At 43.3% G+C, this 13,385-nt stretch overlaps 1 protein-coding gene across 2 annotated transcripts in view; it reads right to left on the reverse strand.

Annotated features, from left to right (window-relative positions):
• Positions 1–5,126: 5,126 nt before the first annotated feature.
• CZIB (CXXC motif containing zinc binding protein) overlaps positions 5,127–13,385 on the reverse strand; it is a 75,610-nt gene continuing 67,351 nt past the window's right edge. For both annotated transcript variants that reach the window (XM_086952460.1, XM_086952465.1), the window contains one exon: positions 5,127–5,779. In XM_086952460.1, the coding sequence (XP_086808586.1) occupies positions 5,702–5,779 (78 nt within the window). In that variant the 3' untranslated portion in view covers positions 5,127–5,701. The remainder of the gene's footprint in view (positions 5,780–13,385) is intronic.

A 13,385-nucleotide genomic window follows, 5' to 3' on the forward strand; every position in this document is an offset into this window, starting at 1 on the left:
TAGTCCTGACTGCCACCATAGGTAGCTCGAGGTTGGGAGCCTTGGCCGCCCTACGCAACACTACTGCGTAAGACACTCCCTCCACCGTAGCCACCGTAAAAAAAGACAACATGCCATGGTCTGGGGAGGTATCCAGACAACTGGCTTCCCCCAGCACCTCACTCCAGTCCGAGTCGTAATCCAACTAGTCAGTTGAAAGGTCCCCAGACTCCTCCCAGTCCTCCTCACTCTACTCTGGTTGCCAATCTTGCCTGAAAGAACCAGGGTAGAACAGGGGTACAAAAGTACACGTCGGCGCCGGATCCGGTCAACGTCGGTCCGGCTCCGTGTCTATGTTGGGGCAGAGGCCGGGGTTGATGCCGGCTGGGGACACAACCGGCTGCGGACGTGGTGCTGGTGGAATCGGCGCCGGTGTTATGGCATCGACCGGCGCAGATCCGGATCCAAGGGGACTCTGTGGCGCCGAGGCCATAGTCACCGGCATCGAAAGCCCACAGCCCCCAGCCCAGTCCGCGGGGCCTGATGTCGCGCCTGCAGAGTCTGGCTACCCAAAGATGGTATGCATCGCTTCGTAGAAACTCCGAAGCTGGGCAGGGGTCGCTCCGGGTTCCGGAAAATGAGGGAAACTCTGAGTCGACCCTTCAGGCTCCGCGCACGGAGCCGCAGGAGAGGCACCACCTGCATCCCTCGTCGCGCCGGTCGACAGACGGAAGAGGTCGAAGAGCGACAATGCTTCTTCAACTTCTTCTTGTGCTTCGACTTACCTGAGGAGTGCAAAGACTTCGTAGAGGACTAGTGGTGGTGGCTTGCGACCAGGACCTCAAACAGCGTGGAGCCAACTGCCGGGCCTCGAGAAGCTTTAGGGACTGCTCCTGCAAAGACTTCGGATTCAGGGTCTGGCAGTTGGAACATAACTTGAAAAAGTGGTCATGTTCCAGGCACAACAGGCACATGCGGTGCCGATCCGTCAAAGACATCAACTGTCGGCAGGAGCCGCAAGCCTTGAAACCGGGCATCCCTAGGCGCACCAGGAGTCAAGGACTCAAAACGGTGTCGACAAAAGTCGATCAAAAAAGTCAGTAAAAAAGTGACTGGAGGTACTGCTCTCTCCGGATCTGCGCTGGCTGGCACAGAAAAAGAAAGAACTGACATTCACATGAGAGGGCGGCGTTTAAGTAGCTGCTGCAACTTCATCCCGGCGACCACAAACGCAGAGCCGACCGACGCCACCTTTCGACACGCAGCAGCGCTGCTGTTGAAAAAATTCTCCAGATCCAGTCTGATGCCTGGGGGTAATTCACAAGGTAAGGAGTCTATCACTAATTGTCTCTTTCAGATCGGAATTTTACAGTCTGGATATATCCAGTTCAAGAATTTCACCATTCACAATATCTTGGTGAAAATACAGTCTCCCTCCTAGACTATAAAATCTAAATCTCTGTTTAAAGATTTTAAATTGGCTAATTTCGGCCTCCTCACCGGCCTGAATCTAGATACTTCTTTGACAGATCAAACCAGGAGATTCGACTGCCTTCAAACGGTCACTGCGGAATCACTTTTAGCTATGTGAATTCATTTGAGCACTGAGCTTCCCTGACTATATTTATCCTACATAGTGACTGAAGAGGCTGATCACCTTGATTCCCAATAGCTTTATTTGAATATTCAACAAATCATTATCTCGATGTGTTGCTACATTAGAGAAGTTGCAGTAGTCAAAGTCAAACAGCTACTAAATAAAACCCAAACCTTCTTTAGATCCTGAAGTCTTGGGCAATTATCCTATATCACTTCCTCCATTTCAATGCAAAAATCCTAGCAAAACATATATTAGTCCAACTCTTGAGTTTAATTGAATCCAATAAGTCATTACTTAGCCATAACCAAGCAGGTTTTGGTCTAGACAAAAGGACAGTATTGGTTGTGGTCTCTGTCCTGGATGACCTGCATATAAACGTGAACAATGGAAGAGTGGCAGCTTTGATTTTAATGGATTTATCAGTATCCTTTGAGACCACTGTTCACACTATTTTGGTCTCTAGACTTGTTGACATTGGTATCTCTGGTCTCAACCTGAACTGGATTGTCTCTTTTTGGGGGAGAATGCAAGCAATCTGTAGATATTTCACATTTCATGCAGATAAATGTAGAGGGGAACTAGGAGCGCATAAAGTTCCAGCATACAGGCTCCATAGGAAACTATGCAATACAAAAGGTATGCAGTCATAGGGGGACAGAAGAAAGGGAGGATCTAGGTCAGGTAAACTAGGACAACAGATCAGGGGATCTGATTGCTCAGAAGCAATAACCCTCACTCATCTGTGTGGGTGTCATGTTTCATCATCGGGCAGCTACCCGTTCGGCTGGCGATGTCATGCCACCCTCGAGGGGGCTCTTTGCCAGAGATCTTTTGAGCAAGAGATGCCAATATGTGGTGCAGGGTGGAGGTGCTCTAGCTGGAGAATGGTGTAATGTGGATTTGTGGTTTTAAAAATAGCTAAGAGATACCCAATTACATTTAATAGCTGGGTTGTCTTGTTATGATTAAAAGGCAATGGGTGGCTGAATGTGGAAGTAATGGTCCTATCCAGCTCATAAAATATTGTGTGTGTGTGAGTAGGTCAACATGTTTCTCGCCTCAAGTGTTGCTATCAATCTTAACAATTCTTCTTGTGGTTGGGGAAAACGTATGCAGCATTAGCAAAATGTACGCCAATCAAACAACCAAATCCTCACAGTAAATTATGCCTGGAGACATCTAAAACAAGACCTACAAAAGAACAACAAAGAAAATTACAGAAGTACAAAAATTAAGCAATGGAGATACAAGAAGGGTGTTTTCTGTTTACATCCTTAATGAAAATAAAGTGGTGGGATACATTCATGCCAAAGTGCATATCCTTGTAGGTGCAAAGTAGCATGAAAGACACATATTCAAAACAAGCAGGTGGCACTCAGATGTAGTGATGCAATAATCACGACGTGGGGGGGGGGGGGGTTGGGTGGGTCAGGGCTGACTTTATACTGGAGCAAAAACAGAAAATTGACTGTAGGTGCTGCGCTAGGATAGCCCAGCAAGAGATGGGATGTAAACCCACATGCGAGCAGTGAAACAAGGCGGCCGTCATCTTGAGGTGGAATTTGGTGTCAGTTATCAAGGTTGGGTATCAGTGGTACCGGCCACAGAGAGTGCTGGTGAAAGACTGCATTAAAAGGGGAGCAGGAAGAGTGTGGGCGGGGGGGGGGCGCACAGAGGAGGGTAGCAGTGTGCTGAGTGCTTTCAGAGAGGAGAGACAAAAGTGGCTGCCATCTTTGAACGGCGTCAGAGATGCTGATTCTCAATGTAGCTGAATGCAGACTGTAGGGGAAAGAGGGGGGGCGTGCGGGAAGTTGACAGGTGTCGACTCCGAACATGGCTACAGAGGCGCCAATTTCTAATGGGGCATGAAGCTAAGGGGCGTACCCCAAAGAGGGTTTATGCTGAGCATGAACACTCAGGTTGAAATAGGACAGGGATTATCAGTTGCCCAATTCACCCCAGGGGATGTCATTGTTCAGGCCAATCAAATAGGTGGCCAAACAGAAGATCCAGTTCTTTATGAAAAAGAACGGCAGTGGATTTATAAATTATCCACACAGCATAAAGAACTGAATGATTAAATACTGTGGGGGGAATCCTATAAGATATACAATAGATCATGCATGACAACAACACAGATTGTTCTTAAGTGTAGAACTACATTACACAGGTACCAACACGAGCACAGTACTCAATAGGATGGATTTAAACCATATCCGAGAAAGAACTACAATCCCCACAAGGGTAGTAGCTCATAAGGAGATCACATGACAAAGAAAAGGAAGTTGTTTTCTGTTCAAGAAACAAAAACCTGTAATTTACGATGTAATTGCAACTATGTATCCAAGCCTAAAATACTGGCTATTAATCTACGTGACAAAGAAGACACTGATTCACATCCCACCAAGGAATCAATATCCTACAAGTACAATTCCCCAAACATTTGTAGTTCTCTCACAGACCTACCGATCATGTGATGGTCACATGACGAGGAAGAGGCTAAAACCGGAGATATCCGGCTTACGACCTTTGATACAAGGTGCTGGGAGCTAAATAGGTAAAGATGCAGGGGCTGTCCTGACGAAGTGAGTAATACAAAAGTAGAGACCCTGATGCTCCTGCTGTTTAAAAATCCTTTTTCAGACCCCCCTAATATACATGCTATGCTTGAGTTTATTTTCTCAATTTGTTCCATAAGGAGCGCTTAAGCCCATGAAGCCTTATTGCCAAAATACCCAATAGGTGCAGATTGTGAACACTTTTGAAATCACAAAATGTTACTGCTGCTTCATATTAGCCATGTGTGGTAAAACTGTATGTATACAAAAGTCATATCCGTTTCAACCTTTTGCATGCAATCTTTTCTCCGTGGGAATTTGTTGATTCAATCAAATGACACAACCCATACTACAGGCTCAAAGTAAAATGGCTATGGTGGTGTCTTTCATAACCGCAAAGAATGAACTAACAATACTGGAATAATCAAAGATTTGAGTTTTCCAGTATAATCAAAGTTATTTCCATCAAGAACAGGTTGAACTAATACAGGATTCAAAATATGTATAAATTATGTCAAGTGAGCAGATAATTAATACTACTCATTCCCCAAGTGAAGGTGTCGGAACCCCACTCATCATCCACAAGGTGCTGCACAAGAGCTGACGTGCCAAGAGCTGATGTGACAATGCACTGCTCTCATGAGGCACTAGAAAATTCCACTGTTCCCTAGATACATTTCCCTCCACCTGAGGTGCTACCCCTATTCTACAAAATGTTATGATCAACTCTACATTTCCTACAGACTCTAAAGATTTCCTCTTCTAATCTACTGTTCAACTCTCCCCTACAATCTGTAACATATTAAGCATATTATTCTTTCTTTACGAGTTTTGGAAAGCATTTTGGGAAATGTGGAAATAATGCTGTGGAAAATGTTGCCAATATCTGGTTCTGTCTTTTTTTGAAAATTTAAATGTTTTTATACTTTGACCAATGAATAACTGCGTAGTGGTGCACAAACCAATTTACAATCTCAAAACGAAATATACTTTTGAAAAGTGAACACGTTTATTTTATGCTACAAAAGGACTGCACATGTTAATATTATATTTCCTCTGCATACACTTCGAGGTATGAGTAGACATAGTGAATAGCAACATGGGTGAAAAGTACTATATCAGTTACAGGAATACGAGCAACATGGAAGTATTTTCAGGTAGTTCTCAATAAGTAAAAAATGTTGAGGGTGAGAGTTATTGTGAATGACTAATCAGAATTAAAAGTTATTTTATACCCTTTCACCAAAAACATGGCTTTAAGGCACACACTACCAGGCACAAAACGAAAAGTACAATGGCACGTAATGCCTTAAATTAAAAAATGGCAGTAGGTGTAGAGATCAAATCCTAATGGTCTAAAATAGGAACTGCATTCTCCACGAAGGGGGGGGTCATACTGATTTATAGGGGTAAGGTAAAACCTAGTGTAAAGATGATCACAATGATTGCAAAAGATCTTATGTTTGTTAGATAGTATTTTTGTTGATGTGTCGCCATTGGTCAAAAACATTGTACATGTTCTGTAACACATAAAACTCAGAATTTGAACAAAAAAATAGAAATGTCAGCATTTAACAAACTGATGGGTTACATCGTATATTCCAACAGATTCCTTTATTTTTTCATCGTAGTCCATCCAATCCTGCAATGAAAAAGGCACCATCAGAAATGTAAATGGATTAACTATAACAGATTCATATGTGAACATATTAGACAAATAAAACAGTCGAAGGATACAAAATGGACGAATTTCTCGGAATTCAACATAAGTCTTAATTTTCAGACCTTACTAGTTTAAAGAACACAGATCGTGAACACATCAATGAATCCTACAAAATGTCATACACTTCACAAATGTATCACTGGCAAGCAGTTCTTCGCTACACTTTCATCTGCAGGGAGCCTTTTGCGTTGTTGCAGGGATTCTGTTTAGGAACAGAACTATGCCTGGGATCACAGACTACCAGTAAGTAGGAAGTTAGTCACCATACCACATCAGTACCTATGGGCCAAAATCCAACTAGCTCATCCTGCCACACCTGCCTAACCTTCCTAGAGTAACAGGTAAATTGACACCCCAGAACATAACACTCTAGCCCCTCCCAGGGAGCCATGGTAACGCATCATCATATTTCCTTCTTTCACTCATGCACGTTCAAAATAAACAGTAAAGAGATCCGAAGAAAGGTTACAATATTTATTGAAACTATATTGCTCTATCATGAAGCAACTGCGCTGCAATTAAAAAACATGCAAGTTAGAAGTGTGAGTAGCATGACTAATAAACTGTATACAATGAAAAACACTCTCATGGCAAATAAAAAATCTGCCTAAGCCAACCCTCACTATGTGAGCACAGTGATATATCAGATCTCTGGGATTAGTAGCGGACCCCATATCTGGCACTTGTAGTTGGTCTACTTCTCGGATTGCGCAGCCCGCCCGTTTCGGGACCTTTTCTCTGCAAGAAATCTCTCTGTTTTCAAAATGGCAAGTCTTGGTTTATGTGATAAGGAATGCCATTCTCAAAAACAGCAGCTGGGTTTCCTATTTATGTCTATGTGTTAGTGACCGGCCACAGAGAAAAGCAGGGCTTTTGTTCTTGGACCTTGTACGACATGTTCAGACTGAGTCCCAGGAAGAACTACTGAATAATAAAACATGTGCAATGTATTTATAGAATAATATCGTGGCACAAAACCAAACATGTTGTGTGTAATGTGTGCAAAGAAATTAGGCCTACAACATACTCAGTTAGGCTAACATAGGTGAGAATTACAGTGGGGCCTATAGGGAACTTATATCAGCGTCTGTGATGACTAGGTAGTTACAACAATTCTGCCCATTTCTTGCAGTTTTTGAGAAAACAAAAGCTCTTATCAATATACATATATAGATAGGAGGTTTTATTAATATGTATATGCATGCAGCTAATTGATTTGAGCCTCATTTTGGCAACTAACGTTATGAAGTAGTCAAATGTAGACATCATTAACTACATCCCAGCAGAGAGAACAGAAGTAGTGTTAGAACTATAATGCCACTTTGGAAAAGGTCCTTTTTTCCATACAATACACATATACGTGGTGAATCTTACTAGAGCATGGCAGGACTACTACTGCTAGGCAAGCATCTCTTTTGAAAGTAACCAAAATGGTAGACATGATTCAACATATATTGTATTTGACAATTCAGAAGAGTCTATCCGGTTACCATATAACTGAAATTATATTTAAAATAAAATACAGATAAATGAGGAAAAAAATGATGAAATGGGAAGTTTCAGGGCAGTATTGACTGGCACCCTGATCAAAAGGCCCTACTTCCCTCCTACGTCTAGAACTGCACCCTATGTGCCCTCTCTGTCCAGGGGGCTGGAGCAGAAGGCACTGCCTCTGATGAGGGAAAAAAAGCAAAAAAGTCAGGAGTGGAGAGGAAGGATGCCTCAAGAAAGCTGGTAACATGGTGGCATGAGTGTGCCGAGACTGGCACAGCTTTGGGCTCAGAAAAGACAAGGATGGTTGGTAGCACATACCAGAGGTGTCCGGTGGGTTTCTGCCTGCTGCTGCCTCAGACAGACGATTTGGCATTCGAATTCCGACAAGGAACACGGCAGATCAGAAAATAAGTCATTTATCCCTTTTATTGTGTGAAAATAAGGACGCTATGGGGATTTGTAGCACCTAATAATATTGGAATAGAGGAAGAACACACCAGTTCCTTTAAAGATTTTACCCAATCTTTTTTGAATGCCTTTAAGTACCCTAAATAGCTTTGACTTTCGGGTGGACTACGCCGTTTTTGGGAGTTCATACTCTCAGATTTAAGCCTTGAAGAAGTTACGGTTGTAACGCAAGATGTGTCGGCTGCCATCATCTTCTGCCACCCTGCAGTTGTATTAAATGGATTGTCATGCACTAATTGTATAAATACAGTCTGAATGTGACTAAATGGATACAGGTTACTGTGAGTCAAGTGAATTATGATGTCTAGAGTGGATCACTGTTACCAAACATTAAATAGAATGAAATCTTCCGAATGATTTTCTGCATTGGTGTTTCCAGTGAGGTGTCATATTTAGTACACATGGGATGTTTGGTCTTGTATACTGCTTATGAATAGAGATTTAAACATATGGAGTGCAGAGATACAGTTATCTGCTGCCCAAGTGTGACCATGTAGCACCCGTATTAAGAGACTGAAAGTAAATGGTGTCCAAGACGACCTCCTACCAGATCAACATAATCCCAGAATAGAATTTAACATGCCAATCAAAACCAGTCAAAGATTAGGGTTTTGTACAGAAAAAAGGGGAAGGAAAATCATTGTGTTTCTTTCTCTGCATTCTCCATCGATGGGTTTAACCGGTGGGGTGAGGGTGTTCTAAAAACATGACAGTGTGTGCTTTTGAGACCCCGAATCTTGTTCAAGGAGCTGCAAACAAACAATTATTATATAAATATTCCTGTAGACAAGTCTAATTTCTTTCCTTTTCCTCTATGCACAATATTAAGAGCTCCCTCCTTAGAGGTGCAGAGCACCATGGATGAAGATCACCAGGGTGCGAACCGATGATGAAGCATGCCACACTAGTGAGTGTCAATTAATCAGAAGGACTTTTGTTATACTGTGTTCTTAGCCTGTCTTTACCTTTTACCTTTTGTGTTATGTTGTGCTGGGGAATGTGGGGCCTATGACATACTGGGTTCTGATTCAGTTACTTGTGGTTGGAGTTGTTGAGTCGCCCTGGCATGTGGTTCCTGCTTTACATTAAACTTGGACTCTGAATATTCCTGCCTACTACGTCTGCATTGGATGAATGCCTCTACAACAGCTTTTCCTTGCTAGAGTATGGCCTCTGCCGCATAACAAAGTGGGTGGGGCAGGGAGTAGGATACATCCAGAGTTGCTGGGCCGTAGACTTAGGGAGACTGGAGAAGATATGGCCCCACGAACGCACTCCAACAACCACACAGCCCACAAGGACGCCACTCGCAGACATCACCACCTCATCAGAATAGCCAAGAGATACTCCTTCAAAGACCGGCTGGATAACAACGCACACGACAGCAAAGAGCTTTTCAGCATTGTAAAGCAACTCTCCAACCCCAGCGTCAACGACATACCGCCCTCACAAGAACTGTGCAACTCACTAGCCATCTTCCACCGCAAGATCGCTTACATCCACGACAGCTTCAACGCCATGATCGCCCAGACTACGCCAGACCCCACCTTCCCTGTGAACACCACCAGCGCCAACCGCCTGACCTCCTGGGCCAAAGTCAACGATGACGAGACACGCAAGGCCATGAACTCCATCCACTCAGGATCTCCGTCAGACCCGTGCCCACACCACGTATTCAACAAAGCAGACGCTGCCAACGCACCCAAACTACGGAAGGTCATCAACATCTCCTTCGAAACAGTGACATTCCCGGAAAGCTGGAAGAACGCCGAAATCAACGCCCTCCTCAAGAAGCCCAAGGCGGACCCCAAGGACCTCAAGAACTTCCGGCCCATCTCCCTTTTCCCGTTCCCGGCGAAGGTCATCGAGAAAATCGTCAACATGCAACTGGCCCGCCACCTGGAAGACAACAACATCTTGGACCCGTCCCAGTCCGGGTTCAGACGAAACCACAGCCCTCATCGCAAGCACTAACAGAGTAAAGGGATGGTAGATTTCTACCATCGTGCTAAAACAATGAAAACAGGCAAGTATATAAAATACATGACAGTAAAAAGCGTACTCCTACGATGCAACCCTAACTAGATGTACCCAAGTGTATCTAGCATGTATGTGGATGTAAAACCAAGAACCCCTGTAGAATAAAGTCAAACCCATTACTTGAAGTGAGAGACTGTGGAAGCCCGTCTTGGTCTAGAGATGGACACACCACAAGGGATGTCAGACCACTGCGAGCTAGAGTGTCTGCGTGCAGGAGTGTCATCGTCTCACGTCAGTGTGTAGGCATGTAAGTCCTTTTGTCCTCTATCTCAGCAAGAGATGATGCATATATACCAAGTGTTACCCCCTGGGGATATACCTTGTTTTTGCATGTCGGACTAGGATGACGAAAGGAATGACCCTTGTACATAGTTATGCAGGAGAGGTTAGACCTGCTGTCCTGCTGCAATTCCAAATATCCGGACTATTGCAAAGCTACCCTATTGAGGGATAGCACCCAGGTGCACTGCTGACTCAGACTAACTCCAGCAGAGAGCCACGAAAATAATATGTTGATGCATTAAAGAAACTTGGAATCGAAATAATACTGTTGAATTCAAAAAACTTTATTTGAACTGGAAAATTGAACATAAAACCTTTGAGTTTCCGTCAGCAGTGCACAGGGGTGCTATCCCTCAATAGGGGTAGCTTTGCAATAGTCCGGGTTCGTCTTACGCTGTGTGGAACAGACAGCGATACCCCAGCTGCACGCTACAGACCATTACAACCATTAGACAGAAGGTCTATTGGGCAGTGCGAGTCCTACACACCTTCATTGGTAATTCCAAATATCCTCATGCATAATGAATGTGGCTTAAGCTTTTCAGAGGAAACCCAATGTCATCTTTAGGCATTACTGTAACTAGGTAAGAGGTCAGTACTAAGAACCGTTATGCAGTGTAATAGTAGGTGAGAATATAGGTGAAAGGTTGGGTGACTACCTGAGCCTATATTGGGGTACCTATATGAAACATAACACCAGAGGTCCCCAGGAGAGACTTGAGTGAAACCCAGCATGCGTGAGGAAGAATAGTACAGTGACGTACTATTCTGTAAAGCCAGTGACAACTGGTTGTTGATGAGTCATTGAAGTCCCGGTTTGTAGGTCGACAAAAAGTGCCATCAGACAGATCAGCAGTTTGGAATCGGTGGCAGGACTGGAACTGACCTGGTCCACATAAGCTAGCAGTGGAAGGAAAGATGAAGGCAGGCCTCAATGAGATCAAAAATGGCAAGGATACAGTTATGAGACTCCAAAGGTTGACAGGGTTAACTAAAAAGAGTTGGTAGTAGCCAAGAAAGGTCCCTATCCATTCTGCTCAACGAGGGGGAAGAAAAAGAATGTTCATAGTAAGAAATATGGAGAAGGATCAATTCAATGAGAAGAACACGCTCATAAGGCTAACAAAACAAAAAAGGGTGTCCGGCTAACAAAACCTGATTTGTTGGACTTTATAAAAGTCATGCACAAAAATCTGAGGCAAGGCATTGAGCAAAATGTAGGGGCTGAAAAAGGCCATCATGGAAGTGAAATGCAACCTATAGTCCAAAAGAGAGAGAGAGAGAGAACAGCGGTTAGCAAAGTATCAGTTTATGATATTATACAAAAAGAATATCAAGCACAGACCAAACCATCCTAAAACTGGAGAAGAAAGCACTGACGCTGGAGGAAAAATCTCAGGACATACAAAACATGGATGAGACAGACGACGTGGATGGATATGTAAAAACCAGATGGTCGAAGAAGAAATGCCTTGGTAAAAAAAAAAAGATAGAATGAGTGCAGTGACTGGGAGGAGAAAGAGAAAAATGACAGAATAAGAGACATACTTGCAAAGATGCACTCTTTTATAGTGAAGGAAAGACTCTGATTTTGGAATGCCCTTCACAAAGACTGAGTTTTAGCAAAAAAAGATTCTATCGATGCAAGATGGATAACTGACAAGACCGGCCATATTAGTGACCATCTAACCAACCCGAATGTGCATTTCCATTACGACTGTCCTTTTGGCCTGGGCGGTAAATTCCGTTCCGCTTGCGGAATTTGGGTAATTTTGCGTTCCACGGAGAACGCGGAATAGCCAAAAATTCTGCAATCTGCGGCTTAATGGAATTTTTTGCTTGTTCGCGCTTTCAAAATGTGTGTTCGTGAGATATTTCTCCCCGAGCACACAAACAACGTTTTCAAACAGAAAACAGCATTGCGAACGGGTGGAACAAGCAATTCCGCTTGTTGCGCAGTGATTTTTTTACTGTTTCGCGTAGTTTTGCGTAGCGCGACTATGCAAATTCCGCCCACCTCTACTGGCCTTTGGACTTGCATGTAAACTCACTCATACTATACCTGTAGAGGAAAGAAGGAGAATGCTGAAGCTGAATTCACCAGATCAACAAGGCAATTAACATCTCAACAAACCATTAGAGGCGAGATGGCCATTAAACCAGCATAGAAGCACAATCGATCATAAGAGAACATGAACCAATGAGTAACAGAAATACCAATAGGTGATGTAGAAGGTGGACATGGGAGTAATTCCTCCGAGGTTCAGTCACAATAAGGGGTTGGGTCACCGAGGCCAGGGAATGCTGGACACCAGTGCTCATAAAGTAACAGAAGTGATACCTCTCTAGAATGAGTTGGTGTTGATTTTAGTAAAAGAACAAAAAAAAATTTCAGTTGTTCTGCAGTCAGGCTTTTTATTTAAAAACAATTGTCCTAGTAATTCATTACCATTATTACTTACAATGGTACAAGCTTACAAGAAGCAAAAATATTTGAACTTAAAACACTTTTGTATGAAATGTATAAGAGAAAATATACACGCATCGCTGTCTGTCCTCAGTACTGCTCACTGGTCAACGGAGGCATTGGGCCTTCCAGATGGTGCATTGGGGCTGCTATTCCTGGGTTGTATGTCATAGTCATGGAAGCTGAAACAAGGCAGTCTCCTGTCAATGGTGCCACGTCTTGCGCCGCTCAGGGAGCGCCACAGTATCATGCATCGGGTAGTGCAGTTGGGAGATGTAGTTTCCAATCCATTTATCACATGAAGTAAAATTAACTCACTTTAATTATAACAACTACAAAAATGTGTTAAAATAAGAAACTTATGCAATACAAAAGGATGGGTAGACCAGTACAACTAAGGAATTGGAAAAGCAGCAGAAACATGAATGCATTGTTCTCTGGATAAAGTTGGCAGAAGATTCTTAAACGTTATAGTACTTGGCTAAAGTGGATGAATGAATACTGTGCTCAAATTGTGCTGTGTTTGCACGGCTGAGATAAGGTAGGGGTACAGATCTGGCATTCAGAGCCTCTTCTTAAGGTTTGGCAAAACGTAGTGCACACAAATTCAGTGTTTACCTAGTGGGCAAAAATATTTTGGTGTGTTGAGGGTGGATTAGAGAGTTGAGGGGGGACACCAACATAGAAATATTAAAAGGGTTTAAAAAAAATGCATGATGATCGGGAGGTGGAAAATGATGGTCCTTTGGAGGAAAGACTGTGGTGGCCACATAT

This window comes from Lissotriton vulgaris, chromosome 1_1, assembly GCF_964263255.1.
Source record: "Lissotriton vulgaris chromosome 1_1, aLisVul1.2, whole genome shotgun sequence".
NCBI classification, from domain to species: domain Eukaryota; kingdom Metazoa; phylum Chordata; class Amphibia; order Caudata; family Salamandridae; genus Lissotriton; species Lissotriton vulgaris.